At 53.9% G+C, this 17,293-nt stretch overlaps 1 protein-coding gene across 1 annotated transcript in view; it reads right to left on the reverse strand.

Moving 5' to 3' along the window:
• Positions 1–1,751, reverse strand: part of NRG2 (neuregulin 2) — a 178,167-nt gene extending 176,416 nt beyond the window's left edge. The window contains exon 1 of the mRNA XM_086621447.1: positions 1,322–1,751. Within this exon, the coding sequence (XP_086477573.1) occupies positions 1,322–1,751 (430 nt within the window). The remainder of the gene's footprint in view (positions 1–1,321) is intronic.
• Positions 1,752–17,293: the final 15,542 nt, after the last annotated feature.

The raw sequence follows: 17,293 nt of genomic DNA on the forward strand, positions 1-17,293 counted from the left end.
GCAGCCCCCAATGGCAAAGTATTTGCTAGAGAAATACCTAGTTAATAATAAAACAACAACAACAAAGCACACGTACGTTCATTACAGAGCTAAGTATAACTGACGAGGCACCTCACCTTTAATGAGGCAAAAGGCCAATTAACCTGATGAGCAAGTACAGCGTGCTGTCATTGAGTGGGGAACCTGGATTCCCTGGAGATATGCCCTGTATATCCTTGTATCCCACCAAACATGAGAGATTCGAATCCATTCCCGACGGCACAGCGCGGCGCTCGGAGCTCTCCGGGTTAACACCGGCCTTCTCCGGATTTTGTGACACAGTATCTGAGCATTCCAAGGGCTGGCCTCGCGTTTTTGTAAGCTCAGATCCTAACCCTGGGAAAATGCAGGCATTGTCTTCGCCCAGTCCCCACCGCCCAGCCCATCGCAGGTATTCGCCCTGCCGGCGGACAGCGAAGAAAATCCCGGCACAAAAGGAGTAACGCTGGGGCAGGGAGTCATTTCATAACGGCGCCCACAAAGGAGCAGCGCCCAGCAAGTGCCCTGACGGGGGACATCGGAAGGCGCTGAGCGAACAAAAGCAAACCAACTTCCCAACGCCAGGCTGTTACCTGGAAGGAGGCAAAACTTCCCGGCACTTGGGGCACACCTGGAGAGCGAGCATCCGCCCCAGGCCCCGCCAGCCTCCGGGCAGGAGCCCCTCTCCGCAGCAGGAAACATGCCCGGGAAGAGGAGCGCGTCAGGCGGCACCAGCGCGCCCACCGCCACCGGAGCCGCCAGCGCACGCCGGCAGCGGCTCTCCCAGCCGGGGGCTGCCCGCCGTCACCACGGCGAACCGAGGGAAGCGGCAGCCGAGGCGGGGGCCCTGGGCAAAGCGCCGAGACCGAGGGCTCCAGCGCTGCCGCCGGCAAGCCCGCGGCCCCGGGCGCAGCTGCAGCCGGGCTGCCGGCCCTTCCCCGCCCGCCCCGCACCGGGGCTCGGGGCTGCGCTACTGGCACGGCGCCGGGGAGGCCGAGGCAGGCCCGGGACCTTGAGCCGGGCGAGCGGGGACCCCCGGGGCCGGCGGGGAGCGCGGCTGCGGCGGCCGGGCCCGGCGGAGCGCATCGCCGCCGGTGCGGGCGCGGCTCCCGGTGCCGGCCGGAGGTGAGGCGGGGGGCGATCGCCGGGCACCCCCTCCAGCCCCGGCGGTACCGACCTGTCGCCCCGCGGCTGCCCGGGCCGCGGGCGAGCGCTCCCCGCCGCCGCTCCATCATCGCCCCCCGCCGCCGGTCCCGGCGCCCCCCCCGGCCGCCGCCCCCCGCCTCCGCGGCGCGGCCCGTACCGCAGTCGGCGCAGAGGATCCGCGCCACGTCCCGCTTGAGGTTCTTGCCGCTGGTATCGAGCGGGGCGAAGGCGGTGCGGAAGACGAGCGGCTCCTCGGTGGGCTCCAGGAAGAAGATGTAGCGGTGGTTGCGCTTCACTTTGAAGCAGGGCGCCTTGGAGCCCACGCTGATGAGCTGCTCCCGCTGCAGCCCGCCGCTGTTGAGGGGCCACAGGTCGAGCACCTTGACCAGGACCCCCCCGGCAGGGCCGGCGGCTCCTCGGCTGTCATTGCCGCCGCCGGCGGGGGGGCCCACGGACTGCACCTTGCCCTCCAGCACCACCGCCGCCGTGTACGCCTGGTCCTGCACCGACTTGAGGCTGGGCGAGTAGCAGGCGAGGGAAACGCCGAAGAGCAGCATGGAGAAGCCGGGCGCTGGGTCGCGCCTCATGCCGCCGGCTGCCGCTCGCTCCCCGCCGGCCCTGCGGCGGCCGGGCTGCGGGGCTGCGGCGCGGCGGGCGCGGCGGGGCGGAGCGGCGCGGCGCGGCGCGACGCGGAGCCTCGCGGATCCTCCTCCGAGCGAGGGAGGTGGGATCCTCTCACCGCCGCCCCTTCCCCCGGGATGCTGACCCCCCACCCGCCGCCCCCAAAAAGGTGATTCCCTTGCCGGGGACTCCCCTTCCTCCTCCTCCCTCCCTCCCTCCCCGAGGATGCCCGCTGCAGCAGAGTGGATCCCTGCGTCCCTCTCTCCAGCTCCTGAAGGGCCTGGGGGGGTCCCCGGGGATGGAGCCAGATCGTTTCGCCTCCGTTTGAGCCATGGAGCCAGCCCCTCGCCAAGCCCTCCAGCGTTCACGGACACCCTCCGTCCCCCCCCTCCGTCCCCCCCCCCGGCAAGATGCCACCAAAGATGCACTCATGTGGGGGCGGCTGCAGGTGGCACAGGGCTTCTGTGATGTGCAGGGCCCAGGAGCAGGGGGTTCTTCTTTGCCCAATGTTTTTATGGAGCTGGGAGATTTGTGCCTGAGGTTCCCTGCACACCTGAAGAAAAGACATTAACACAGAGGCAAATGGAGTAAAGTAACAGCTGAGGAGACAAAGCCTCCTTTCATGCCCTCATCCCTGCTGTCTCTTTTTAATAAACAAGTGCTCTTCCACTGCAGTGGTTTCCAGGAGGAGTCAGTTTAATCTGCAAAAAGTGGCTTATTTGGGTTTATTTTCAAAGCTGATCCTGAAACATCTGTACTCACAGAGCCTCGCTGCCCAGATACTGCCGTGTGGAAAGGGATCTGAGACACTGAACTAGCAGCAGAGGATTTCACATTTGTTGTTGCATTAGACTGGGCGTTGAAGAGGAGCGGCCATAGTCCCATCGTGATGGAGGTGACCAGATGGGCTCCGTCTTCTCCAAGGCAATGGGTCTGGGCACCACTCCCTGTAGGAGGGGTGCACAGCCCTGCCTGTGCAGCAGTGGAGACACAGCCCCTGCCCCAGTGGCTTTATAGCCTCAGGAGGATCCCTCAGAACACTGCAAATGATGACAGGGGCAAGGTCTTTGAGCACATGGGTGGGAGCAGAGGGGCACAGATGGCAGGATCAGGGTTTGCTCTCCATTTAACGTAGCGCAGCCAGAATCATCAGGAAAAATGGGAAGGCAGCAGAGCTACTGTGCCCAGCACAGGCACCGAGCGCTGTGTTTCCTCGCGTTGCCCTGGCTCTGCTGCCCAGGGCAGGAGCCAGCATTGTCCCACCACTGGCGCACACCGGCACAGCCCCAGCAGACACACTGAGCTGTGCAGCCATGGAGCGGCCGCAGCTCTGCGCTGCCAGCCGGGACAGCTGCTTTTCCCCCTCTCCGGGGAGGCTAACAGCTCTCTGAACCACTCTGCCATCGCAGGACTGTGATGCACGGAAGCAGCGCGGTGTGTGAACAGCAGGGCTTGGGGTGCGTTTCTGGCGTGCGTTTTCTCGTGCTAACTGTGGTTCTCTGGGGCTTTCTGTTTTCAGATGTATCTGAAAGCTTTCTCTTTTGCCCTGCTTGGTGGCTGTGCAAAACTACAGATGAACAGGCAGAAGCAGAAGGGACCAAAAGTGTTTCCCACAGCAGAGGGAAGGACAGTAGCTCCTTGGAGGAGTAGAGAAACCACCTGACTTCTCTCTGCTTTTGACACAAATCTCGGTGGAAATTCCCTTTTCCCTAGCATTTTGCTCAAATAGCAACACAGGTTCTGCCTGAGAAGGAAGGAGATACCTGATAGCACAAGTAGATCTGGGGGTCTCCCTCTCTACCCTGCCCCTCACCAGAAAAGACAGTTTGATGCCCAGGCATTTGAGTTGCTAATCCTTGTCTTCTCCCTGTTTGCAGGCTGAAATCCCAGTGGGACCACAGTGGTTTGACCGCTGAGAGAAATTTAGCACAAGATACCTGTGAGACCTCTGGAGCAATTTTGAAAAGTGAGGTTTTTCTCTGTCTCCAGGGCATTTTAGATTTCAGGACACTTGGCCTCATAAAAGGGTACTGGCCACATCTCCTTTTAGCAGTATTTTTCCTGCCTAGCTCTTGTGAAGACAACTAGTTTTCATGGCCAGAGACGCTTGCATTTCTGTTATCACTTGGGAAATGGTTTAGGACTAAATCCCTTCCCCCCTTCCCTGCTGCTTCTCCCATATGAATGGAAAATCATTCTTCTTTGTAGGTCCTTGTGTGTTTTGACATATGAAATGGATAAGGCAAGGCCCTGGGTGCAGTCACCAGCCCGGTTTGAACACTGGTTTTGAGAGAAGGAAACCGAAGCAACATGCTTTTAAAAATGTCTCTCTACAACTGCCTTGCGAAGACTTGACCCTTGTTCACAGAACAATGGGATAGTTGAGGCTTGCAGAGACCTCAGGAGGTCTATGGTCCAAGCCCCCGCTCACAGCAGGGCCAGCTGGGGTAGGTCACACTGGGTCATGCCTAGCTCAGGCCTGAACCTCCTTGGTGAACTTTTGACCAACAGTTTTGACCAACTTCATGGTGAAAAAAAAGCTTTTCCTTATCTCTAATGGAAATTCCCTGCATTCCAGCTTATGCCTGTTGCCTCTTGCCCCTCCTCCCCCCCACTCCCCTCCAATCTGAGAGGCTCTGCCCCTGTACCTCCTCTCCCAGGTGGCTGCTGGCAGCACTGAGATCTCCTCTTCTCCAGGCTGAACAAAGCCAGTTCACCGAGACTTTTCTCATACCTCCCGATCTCCAGCCCCTGACCTCCGCTGCTCTCATTTCAGTCTGTCAATGTCTTTCTAGTGCTGGAAAGTCCCAATCTCAATCCAACCTCCAGCTGGGATTTCCAAATGCCACGCTGAGGAGAGGGATCCCTTCCCTCACCCTGCTTGTTGCACCCGGGCCATATGGCGGGCTTTGTGGGCTCCAGGAGAAGTTCTGTTTGTTAAGGTAAAGACCAGCAAGGGGCCAAAGGACTCCTTCAATGTGCTGGTGTCAAATGGCTGATCCTCACCTGCAAGTCATGCTTGAGTTCACTACAAGTCCCAAAGGGGCAGCTGGAGGGAGAAGGTCCTACTTCCTACCCCAGAGCTGAAGGGCATTTCCCTGGGGGGATGCTGGGGTGCATTGGGACAAGGGCCTTTGTTATCCACTGAGGGCAGCAAAGCCAGGCAGGAGGTGGTGTGGCTTTGCTGACAGAAAAATGCGCAGTTAGAGTGATGGCTTACTCCTGGTGTGCCCATGGACCGGTGATACCGAGTCTCATCCTTTTCTAACATCTCCCCCAGGCCTCAGGCAGTGATTTGCACAGGGTCTTTCTTTGCCTCTGGGCTGTATCATGCATCACCATGCGGCCTCCTGGCCACAACGCTCTTTTCAAAGCTTTCTAGAAAGAGCTCAGAAGAGCAAGAGTGCTGGTGCTCAAGGGTTGTACTTTGTGGTACGTCAGGGACTTGCGTTGGTTTTACACACACGGGAAGATGGACAAAAACCTTTGGGTTCCCAAGCCAGTTTGCCAAATAGAACATTTTCAATCTCACCCTTCGCTTCTAGATGCATTTTCTGCAGCTTCCATGTCTGTTCCTCAGGACAGGGACCCGTATTCCCATTTCTATATGTCTGGATCACCAGCTATTGCATCTTTGGGACCTCTTCTGCTACTCGTTTTGTCTCAGAAAGTGTTTTCTCCAGCTTTGTCACCACGGTTGTTACCATCCTTGCTTAGTCTCAAGGCTGACACATATTTTCAAATTTTCAGCCTGTTTAAGGATGGTCAAAACTGTGGCAAATTTAAATACTTCCCAGCTGCTTCTGTATTCTGCAAAATCCACTGCGCCTTTCTGTAAAGAGGGTTTGTGTTTGTCATCAGCCAGAAGCCAAACCTTTCTGCACCAAACCATTTCAGTGCAACTGCTCTTGAACGTTTGTGTCTCTGACCCATCCATACCCCTTCCCTTCTGGGATTTTATTTCTTCATCTTCCATATTTTCCATTTGTCAACTAGCAAAGTCAGTTCATTCTGAATTCAGGCACAAGCCGCGATCCCTCATGAAGAGCCATTATTTCAGAAAACAGCTGTCTCATCCCCTGGCTGCTTTAATTTCTCCAAAGCCCATCTCTCCCCTACCTCCCTGCTGCAAAACCCATCATATTTGCCACCCTGAAAGGGAGATGGAGCATCTGAGCTCAGCCCAGATTCCACTCTGCCTGGAGGACCCCAAGAGCTCAGCAGCACCATCAGAGGTTTTTACCCCTCAGACAACTGCTGCGGGGCCTCATTTTTTATTCCCCTCCTTTAATTCTGCTCCTGCAATTTCCCAGGGATGGCTGTGAAACAAAGCACTTCTCAGGTCTCTCCTTCCCTCTGCCAAGGGAGCTCCTGGCACAGAGCCCTGCCTGGTGACAGATGCCGCAAAGGGCAGCGTCCCAAGGGATGCCACAAAGGGCAGTGTCCCAGCATCCCTCCCTGTCTTAGGGAACTCTGCAGCTCTTCTGCGAAGAAAGACGTTGACCTCCAACAGCACAGGCAAGCAGGTTGTACATCTTCAGCATCTTCCACAGGTGGCAGATCCTCAGCCTCCTCCACGTTAGTTGAAGACGTGTCCCTGCAGACCTGATGTAGGTAAGTCCTGTCAAAGAAACGGGGCTTTTGGCATAACGAGGAACACTGCATCTGCCTTTCTACCCCAGGGTAGTCTGGATAGGCTGGTGTTATCCAGCGTGAGGCTGTGCTCTTCTCTGCTTTGAGTGAGCCTCAGAAGCATGCATGCATCACAAGCGTGTCCTTCCATCTCTCCCAGCCCTCCTCAGCACCAGGTCTATCCTGGGCCCCTGCAGCCCTGCTGCAGACCCTGGAGCCCTGCTGGTGTGAGGACAGCAGACTTGGGAGACATCCACTCATACCCCAGCCAAGGGAACATAGTTTTCCTTCTCTGTGGGACATTTCTTCCCTGAGACACTCAGGTGTTTTCCTGCCTCAGTGTCTTCTCTGCAAGGATTTGGCTTGTTCAGTTAGGGGCTGCCCAGCAACAGGGGGTGCTTAGCCCATGGAGAACATCAGTACCAGCCACGCAGGGCAGGAGCCAGCCCTTCGCCAGGACGCACCAGATGCCTGGCACCAGGGAGGCACTGCCACAGTCTCGGGTGAAACAAGAAAGGCAGATGATAAATTACAAACTCAGAAATTACATGGAAAAAGCAAATCCCAGCACTCAATTTGAGGCTCCAATCTGAAGATTGACTAAGTAGGACCATGGTCAAAATAAACCATATCTGGCGTTCCTTCCAGGCAGGTAAGGACTGGGACGGAGAGAGACCTCCAGAGTCTCCTATTTCACTGGGCTGTCAAAAGAGACCGTCGTGGCATGGAGGCCTGATCCAGCTACCCCTCTTTCAATGAGCTGTGAGACCATTGTCCTACTGCCATTTTGTGAGGTGCTCAACAGTCCAGAGAAAAGTTGGCCACGTTTGCTGTTGGGAGACAAACCAGTACTTTACTAAAGGGATGAAACTCATCCCGAAAAACCTTTTCTGTCTTGGCACATGGCAATCTAAGGGAAAAAAAATCAAGAGTAAGTGGTTTCTTTCATGTGGGAGAGAAGCTATTAGGGTTCCCTCCAGCCCCTTTGTGGCATATTAACCTAGGTGCAAGGAAGAAAAAAAGCCACTCATCTTTCAAGGAAACACGTGCCTCTTCTATTTGCTGCCCTCCCCAAGAAACTCATTCACTCCTTGTCCACCCACACGAGCAGGAATGATGAATGAGAAGAAAATATAAACAATTCAGCCTTCCATTTTTCCTCCCAGCCTTCCAATCAGATGTTCCAGTTCATGCCTTAGTACCCAAATTTTGCACATTGATCATCCTGACGGTGTGCTATAGAGCCTTGGCGCATTGTGCCTCTCACCCGCTCCGTTTCTTAGATACGTACATCTGCGTCCAATACACTTATCAGCAGTTCCAGCTTTGGAAGGGTTTCACACCACTTAGGATGGAGGAGACAGAGGTGAGCATGCCTCTGAAGAGCAGTTGCTCTGTCTTCACTGCCCACTGTGCCTGGGGCCAGAGGACTCCTCTCATGAGACTGGCAGACATGGGCACCACCAGGAAGCTGATGATCGGCGAGGCAGCACTTCTTGTTCCCTAGAAGGACGGTGTTGGCCAGGCACTGCGATGTGTCACCAGAAAGATGACACGTGGGTGCAAAATGGCACTGCAGGGGCAATGCTCCCCACACGAGGGTGTATCTTCAGCTCCCAGGCGCTGCAGCCCCCAGCCTCCAGCCCACCAGTGAGAGACCCCTCCATCCCAGAGACTGTCCCTCGCAACTGGATTTCTCTGCCAGCCACGCTGATTTTTCTCTCTCTCTTCCCTTCTCTCTGCATAACCTCCTTACACCCCCCGTGTATTAAATAACTATTACAGTTATGCCAGTGCATCAGGTATGTCTGCGCACCTCCGAGTCCCCTCCATAGATAAAGTCCATATCAGTAATGTGTTGCTACACACATATCCTGAGTCAGGAGAGCCTCTGTCTGAAGGAACTCTAAAGAAGCATTGTGAAGAAGAAAAACGCAGAGCAAAATCTCCAAATCACCATGAAAAATGCAACAGCTGAAGCAGCCAGCTCTTGCCAGACATGATATGCCATTGCAAAGGTAAAAACCAGTGCTGGTCATAAAAGCATGGATACAGTTTTGCCTTCTCTAACAATGCTGCTTGTCTACAGAATGAACGATGCACCTCTACGGGGCATGGATGCAAAACTGAGAAGTGGGCACCATCGCAACGATAGAGTCTGTCCTAGGCTTTGGCATTTTGAGTGGTGAGCGGGCTCCAGGTGATCTGCTGCAAGATTGTTTCTCGTGGATTCAGAACCCGTTCAGCCTCTGCTTTTGGAGGCTGCATTTCCAACGACACTTGTTTAAATTTTTGCTGTGAAAGCAGACGAAGCAGGCTGGAGGGCTGTGTGACAGCAGGGAACCTTCTCTCTGAAGCAGCAGTTATTGACAAGAGAAACTCTCCATGTACAGCCCCTTCAGTTCTGCTCGGAGCACCTCTACCTCCACCCCAACTTTTCATGGAAAAATAACAACATCAACTAGGGGGGAACACACATGGGTTTTGCTCAACCAGTAACCACCTTTTTTTGACCAATAAGCAGTGTATCACAACACTGGTGAAAAATCTTTCACAATAAGCTCCTGTCAGAAACACAACATCACGCACAAAGGGCCACTAAGTCATGCTGCCATGGCCCAGCATGGGTGGCAACTTCCCTCAAGATTGCACTTTAAGCTCATAATGACACCCCAAATTCTTCATGGTGACTGCATCTCACAACAGAGCAGAAACTCTGTGCTACCACAGCATTGGCCAAGCATGATGCAGGAGGCTTCAAATGGATTCAAGGTGGCAGTTAATCCAGTTAGAGCAGAGGTTTTACGTCATAAATGTCCATATTCAGCACCTCTCCTCCCTGCTTCAGGACATCCTGGAGCTTTGTATGGGCAGCACAATGCAGAGATTGAGGTGTTGGCTAAGGGATGCTACAAATGAGGCTGACGGCCATGGGGCAATGCTGGCAAGGTTGAAACTGGGAGGGCAGATTTCGATTAGATCTAAGGAAGAAATTTTTTACATTGAGGGTGGTGAGGCACTGGACCAGGTTGCCCAGAGAAGGTGTGGCTGCCCCATCCCTGGAAGTGTTCAAGGTCAGGTTGGATGAGGCTTTGGGCAACCTGGTGTAGTGGAGGGTGTCCCTGTCCACGGCAGGGGGGTTGGAATTAGACGATCTTTGAGGTCCCTTCCAGCCCAAACCATTCTATGATTCTATGATCCAGTGAAAAGCTGATGAAAGCATTTCCATGAAAACAACAGCTTTCTGCATTGGAAAATATGTGTGTCATTGAGGTGAACCGGGCTGCTCAGATCCTGATTGAGTGCTGAGGCCTGTCTGCAGACTCAGGAAAATGTTTCCCCCTTGCATTTTTGCCTGTTTTGTGTATTTCAATGTAAAAATATGCTGAGTGAGTGGGTATATACCTTATTACATGCACAGGAAACACAGAGAAGGAGGACGTGAGGTGCCACCACAATAACAGAGGTGGTCAAAGCTCCATGTCTGGCTTTGCTCTTGATTGCCTGTTAAATATCATCTGCCACCGTTTAGACAAGAGACCTTATCCGAATGACTTAGGAGATTCAGGAGACCATTTCTACAGCAACAAGTTAACGCTTGCAGGCATCCTGTGGCTGGAGAACGCCCTCGATACTACAGAAGCGGTAACTTGTTTAATGGATTCAAATAAATAGGAAAGCCCAGGAGCTGAGGTGGCAGCATCTAAGCCCTGAACTGAGAGGTGCAGAGACCTTATGGAGAGATTAAATATAGGTCTCACAAACCAGAACAACAGTGCTTTTACTGAGAAGATAATCAAGCCCTGGAGGAAATTACACGATACAAAGCTTAGATTTAAAATAAATGTGAAATGAGTTGGTGGATTCGGGACCAGTTCCTTATGGAAAAGTTTTCACGTCAGAAAAATCACTTGATGAAACTGGCTTTTCAATTAGCAGTTTCGGCAAGAAGCCAGGAGGGCCGAAGGGGTGCTGGAGCCTCATCCCTCACCTTGCCATCTTGCCCTTTGCAAGGAGGGCTGGGATCAGGAGAGGGGTAGGCTGCGCCCAGGCTGCTGCATGTAAGGGGCAGGAAAACCTGGAGGTGAGACCTGGTTGTGGCTCCCCATCAGCATGCGCTTTCCCAGGAACATCCTACACTGCCTGAAGACAACACTTAGGGCAGCAAGTGCTGAATCCAGGCAGGAAAAACACAGCCTGGACCTGGGCACAAACTGTGACTGCACAGAAGGAGCAGAGCCATGGCAGGAGGAGGGCTGCCAGACATCTGGGGTCCTCCCCAGCGCGGCGCGTGCCAGCTCTGTGCTTGCAGCCCAGAGAGCAGATCAGTTGATGCAATGTCAAGGAGAAGGGTGTGGAGATGAAGGCTCTGGCCTGAGACAGCTGCTGCAGACATGTTTACCCTGGCTTAGTTATCTGTTGCCTTTGCTTTACTCTTTTTTTAGTCTGCTTTTTCAATAAGCATCACCATGGGATTTTACCTGTGCCCGTGGATGGATCTCAGTGATCCCACATCCCTTGGTGCAGGCAGGTCCTTGGACTCTCTTCCTGCCCTACGGATAGTTGGTCGGCTCCTCTATTAGCTCCCCAGCCACATCTCCTCCTTGCAGGGCAGGTTTCAGTGGTTCCCTGCACACTGACCTCTCGTCCTGCACCCGCTGTGGGGCCAGGCTGGAGCCACCCAGGACTATCCAACCCAAGGCATCAGGCTTTTAGGTACTAAGGTCCTGAATGCAACCTTTCTGCTGTGATGCCCAGGTAGGGAGGCTGGATCCTACCCACAGGGACACACTATGACACTGCCACTGTCCTCCCCCAGCACTCCTTCAGTCAGTTGAAGGGATGCAAATTAGAAAATAAAGACCGAGTTGTTTTTCCTTCTCTCTTTCTTTCCTTGCTTCGTATCACACTGTAATGCTGTACTTTGGAGTTTACTTGTATCCTTATGTCTCCTTTTCTCAATGACTTAATGAAAATGATTTTTGCTCCAAGGTGGAACGTGGAAGTCTCACTCTGTGCTGAGCTTGAGAGCAAAACGCAGGGCCCAAGAGGCACATGAGCTCCTGCTTCCCTGGGGAGTGATGGGTTGATCAGGCTCCTAAGCCCCTCCAAGCATCTGAGCCTCAAGTTTCAGTTTTCAGCTCCATTATCATCTCCCTCTCCTCCCTGCAAAGTCTGCTCAACAGCAGTGGGAGGTTACAAACAGAGCGAGGCAGCTCATCTGCTGCATCTCGCTGTGCGATCCGTGGGCACGCACGTGCGGATCCTCACCGCCTTCCCCAGCGGATCCGTGGAGTGACGGCCACGCGGCTGCCCTGGTCTGTAGCTCCCTCCTCAGCCCTTTGCTGTGCACGTCCTGCCTGGAGCTGAGGACACGGGCAGCACCACGTGTATCTGCACTGAGATTAACCCTGCAAAGTCAGGGACAACAATTTCTATCTGCTCATCCAAAATTCATTGTCTGGGAAGGCTGCCAGACCAGCTCTGCCAAGACAGAGGCTTCAGTAAGAGTCTCTGCTCACTACGGGAGTGATGGGGTACAGACATCACCACCACTTACCTGGCCCAGGAGATACAGTTACCGCCTGCTCTGTCCTCTCCTGAGATGCTGGTGACAAAGGATCACACATACACGCTCATGGGGTTGGGGGCACAGGGACTCAGAGCAGGGATAGTGGGAGGTGGTCTCATTTAGTCTGGCTGAGAGGAGGCTAAGGGATGAATTAATGGTGGCCAAAAACTACCTCGAGGGCAGGTACAAAGGCAACAGAGCCAAACTCTCCTTGGTGGGGCACGTCACAGAGGGCAATGGCCCTACAGTGCAGCTTGGGATGCTTAGGCTGGGCATCCAGATGATTGCTCTTTCCCAGGAGGTGGTGTATCCCTAGGACAGAGCACAGCATGAAGGCAGGGATGCTCCATGGAGGTTAACAAGGATAAGCCCAACGAGGCTGTGGTCATCCTGACCTGGTGCTGGCTCCAGTCATGGTGCAAGCAGGCACTGGCCATGAGCACCCCAGGGCTCACATGCCAGTAGCCCTTCTAGTACCCTGGACTCTGGGATATATGAGCTCTAGTCAGACTGACAAGGCTGCTTCTCAGCCCCTAACTGGGAGGGTGGGAAGGGAGTGCTGGTTGCCCCTGACACAACACAGCACTTAACCCCTGCCTGTTCCCCTTGCAGAGTCCCGACTTCTTCACGTGGGGAAGCAGTGAGGACCTGAGTGCAGCTCCTAGAGCCCCTCCAGAGCAGGGCTCCCACGCATCCCTCCCGCCTCCCCAGGCTGGGGACGGCCAGAGAGCCATCAGCAGCCAGAGCCCACAGGGAGCTGTGGCCCTGATCTGGAGGGAGCAGTCCTTCACAAGCCCCCCACCAAGCCCCTCGCACAGCCCCTTCCTCGGGAAGCTCCCTGCTTCTTCCCAAGGCACAGCTGCGCTAGGTGGGACAGGGAGGTGGTGCAGGTGTCTCCCCAGTCTCAGTGAGAAAGACCCAACAGCAAATGACTTGACAAAATAGCTGTTTTACAAAGGCAGAGCACAAAGAGAAATATCAAGAGCGAGGAAATCTTACATCCCTTCAGATGCAGGGCACCCTGCGTTCATGCAGCATCAGATGGACTCAGGATGGATTTTCCAGTGGTGCTGTGCATATCCCTTCCCTGGAGAGTAGTTCCTCCTTTTTGGTCCTTCAAGCTATAATATATCCTTCTTTTTATTCTATCTTTTTAAAGCAGCTATTTTATTAAGCCATTTGTTGTCAGGCCTTTTTTACTGAGATGCAGAAATAACTGTCCCACGTCACCTCACGCCCTGGTGCAGAACATCTCCCTCGCATGTGCCGGAGCCCCTTCCCTTTCCAGACCCCAGAACTCGTTTCGGCAGAACAGCGCCTGCTGTGCTGGCTGCAGACTAGCCCACAACTCTCTGGCAAAGCCAGTTTGCCCATGCTCCTGTTTTGTAAGCAGTTTTCCACCGGGTGCTCCTCACACTGCAGTCTCTTACCCGCTCCGTCCAAACCTTGCGGGATCAGAGCACTGCATCTTCCCACCTGTGCCACACGGTATTTGCTGAGCAGCTGTAAAACAATTAATTGAATATAATTACTGAGAGGATGTTCATGTTTCCTGCACACTTACACACCACTTTATCTTCATCACACCAGGGCTGGTCTATAATTCTTTTTAATGAGTTCCCGAAATATTCCTGTAAGCAATATCCTCAGATGTACATCATAAAAACAAACCAGCCCTATCTAGACACACTGTGAGAGGTTGAAACCATCCTAATGGTCCCTGGGGAGGGAGAAGCACTTCTTGCTGTGCATTTCTCATTGGCTCCAGGTGATTCCTACTCTCCCCAGCAGCAGGATTTGGAGGAGCCATGGATTTGCTGTGGTTTTCTCCTCCTCCTGGCCTGATTCAGTCAACTGTTCTCCTTGTCCCATCCACTGCAGGGCTTGCACAGCCCCAGCTGGGACTTGCTGATCTAATAGCATACAACCAGCAGACATCCTCGGAGACCCTGTCTGATCCAAACACATCCGAGGTGCTGGGGGAGCTCCAGGGCAGACAGCTGCCATCACTCCTCTAGGACTGGGGCACAAAAACCTCCCTTTCTCTTACACCAAGAGTCAGTCCAGCAAACGCCACCCTCTCTTACTCTGTCCCCTTCCAAGAAACCACCTCATAAAAGTGAAGCTATTTCTTTGTTGACACCATTCCAGAGCGGACCCTGTGGCCTCTTCTGCACTGTGAGAAAGCAGAGCATCAAGAGACCCAGTACCTTTATAGAGTTTTTCCATGGCATCTTGCAGGGAAAAGTAAAGAGATGCTGTCTCCATGGTAAGGGCCTGGCTTGTGGCCCGAGAGGCTTTAAATGAAACACCCCTTCAGCAAAATCCCAAGGCACTGAAATGAATGATGGGACAACATCCTCAAGCTGGCAGTCTCCAGCAATGCCTCAGAGAGCAGGCATCCCAGGTTTTCAAACTCCAGCCAGGTCTCAGCGGGACAGGAAATGATCCTGCCAGTCCTCAGGGCCATGATGATGCTCCAGAAAACATCCACAAAGCAGCTCTGAATGAGATGAAGGCAAAAGTTAAATAATTACTACATAAAATTAGATACTTTAAAACATTTCCCTGCTACAATACAACATTTCTTAATGCTGCCCATGGGAAGTCCCTTGCAGATAAGGAACAGAGGACTTCTCTTCACCTCATGGCTGACTCTTCCTTGTGACAGCACCCACGTCAGGCGCACGGGACTCCTGCAGTCATACGCTGGGCCTCTTTGTCACCTCAGGGCTGGTAGGTATCAAACCCATCATTTTGCAAATGACAAGGGACTCAGCTGCCCTTAGACAACCCCCTTGTCACGGCCCTTTTTCTTCTTGGTGAAGCTTCAAGTGAGAAGCTAAGTTGGCTCTTCTCTTCTTCCAGGTCCAGAAACCAATGGACGTTTAAAGGGTGGTATCACATCTGTCTCCTATCAGTGGCGGCCCCCTCTCATCTCTTGCAGGAGAACTGCAGAGCTGGCCCATACCTCCATCTATCAGCATGGTCAATGCACAGTTCAGGTCTTCCTTATTCTTGAAGGACAGCTGTGGCTTCTGCTCAGAGAAGACACTGAAGCATGGTTCAAAGAACAGCTTCATCCGCCTGGCAAAGACAGGGACTGGAGTCCGGTGGATGCCTCCTCCTAGGTGTGGGGCAGGCTACCTGGCTGGGCCACTGAAGGACTAGGCAACAGGCCAGTGTTGCAACACCTGAAGGATGACTTCAAACTCCCCTCCTATTATCCCTCGCTCCATCAAATCCTACCTAGGGACCATCTCTTCATGTCCTCTTGCCACCACAGCCAGTTGCTGTGAACAGCTGATGAGATGCCTTCATTGTTCTCGCGCAGATGGTAGCATAACGAGTAGTTTCGAAGTTACGAGATACAAATTCTTCTGGACCAAAGCTCCCACATTCTCCAGGCCACCTGCCAGGCCAGGGGCATCTGTGTAAATAAGTTTGTTTACAGCCAACTGAGTGTTTTCGTCTCAGGGGACCCAACCAAATTCATCTCCTGATGAGTGCCAAGCAGCATCAGCAGGAGCTCCACTAGCCCGGGGTGGGGCAGCAGGTGCCCTGCTAAATCTGTGCTCAGCCCGGATGGCTGTGGGATCCATGCCTGCTTGAGAGCCCAGCCTTCTGGAGAAAGGTCAAGCTCATGGGACACATCACTTGCCTCAGAAAAAGCAAGACAGAGCACAGGGCTAGCATGAAAACTCAGACCCAGCTCCAGGAGCGGTGCAAGTCTTCTTGGAAGGCAGCTTAACGTGAGAAAGACAGAAAACATCGGGCACCAGGGCTGAGAGATGCCAGGAGACACGCGGCTGCTTCAGTTCTTGCCCAGTGATTTCTTTCTCCTCGGCTGTCACAGCTAAGAAGAAGGAGCTAGCAGCCCATGGCACCAGCCTGGCATTGCTCCAGGGGCAGAAATGGGCCCTTCCTATGGGGCTCCAGGCCAGGCACCTTTGGTAGCCTTGGGCTTCCCTTGGCTCCACGGCACAGCCTGGCCACAGGGCACTGTGCATGGGCAAGTGCCACCCAAGGAAGCCTCTGGCAAAGGAATTGGGGAGAAAAACAGCAACTCTGGCATGTGCCCTGCAAAGGGGCAATTCACTGTTGGGGCTCAGAGCCTTATCCACACCCCAAACTAGGACCGTCTGCCTGCTCTGATGAGGCAGAAAGCCCGTACTTCTCCTCTCTGGAAAGGGAACATCGGGAAAACGAGAGAGACTGTAACTCCTCCTGATGTTTTGGGGCTACAAGCCTGGGAGAAAGGAGGAGATGCTACCCTTCAAGACAAGGGAGATGGAGCTCCCTCCTGCCAGCACCATCTTCGAGCTTCCCTGTTCCGCTCCGCACCCGGCTCCCCGGAACTGCGCTTGTCCAAAGGCACCCAGCACTTGTCCAAAGGCTCCCAGCAGTCGCCCATGGCTGTCCTTCTCCAGCCAGAGCTGCCACACGGCTCCCTGGCTCCCCACTGCCAGCACCCAAATTGCCACACCAGCTGGCCAAGCGCCTCCGGCCACTGCCCCTGTAGCTCTGGGAAAACGAACAACTGCTGTTTCACCCTTTCCTTGCAGCCAATTTTCTCTCCCTCTGAGAAGGTGTGTGGATCCCTACCAAGGGGCGGAAGAAAGGACACAAGAGGCAGAGACAGCACCAGGCTTGCAGGGGCTGCCAGCTCATCCTGGTCATCCCCACCCAAGCACACAATCTCACCTGGAAGAGCCTTTTCCCAGCATACCCAATGGTAGGGAAACCTCACAACTGATGTCCTTCCAGGACAAGACACTCATCTCCCTTGCAGTTTTGGTGCTGGAAAAAACAATGACTAACCTCCATTCTCCTGGACCTGCACAGCAGCCCCCATCCTCCCTGGAGAGCGTGGACCTGCTTCCAGGGCAACTCTCTGCTCAGCCTTAGCATCAGGGCAGCCCTGCAAAGAGCAGGGTATGAAGCATTTCCAAACAAGCTTGGACAACGGCCACAGCAGTAGTACTGAGGCTGGATCGCCTGCAAGGCAGAGGGGCCAAGAGCACTGTCAACAGGACAGGTGTTTATATGAACATCTCCCCAAAGACCTTTGCATTGCAAGAGGAGCTGCCGAAATGCCTTTGGGTCCTTCCTGCTCATCTCTGGCTGGGCACCAATGACAGCTTCCAGGGCATGTTTTTGTCCACTTATCTTGGAATTGGGAGGGAGGGGAGTTGGAAGTGTTTAAATTAATGATGTGTGCACACAGCTCCAGTGCCTCTGCTCTCCTCTGGGTAGCTATTACCCTATTCCTGGTTTTATGTAGCGTTTTTAAATTACTGCTTT

This window comes from Tauraco erythrolophus, chromosome 16, assembly GCF_009769465.1.
Source record: "Tauraco erythrolophus isolate bTauEry1 chromosome 16, bTauEry1.pri, whole genome shotgun sequence".
Classification (NCBI taxonomy): Eukaryota; Metazoa; Chordata; class Aves; order Musophagiformes; family Musophagidae; genus Tauraco; species Tauraco erythrolophus.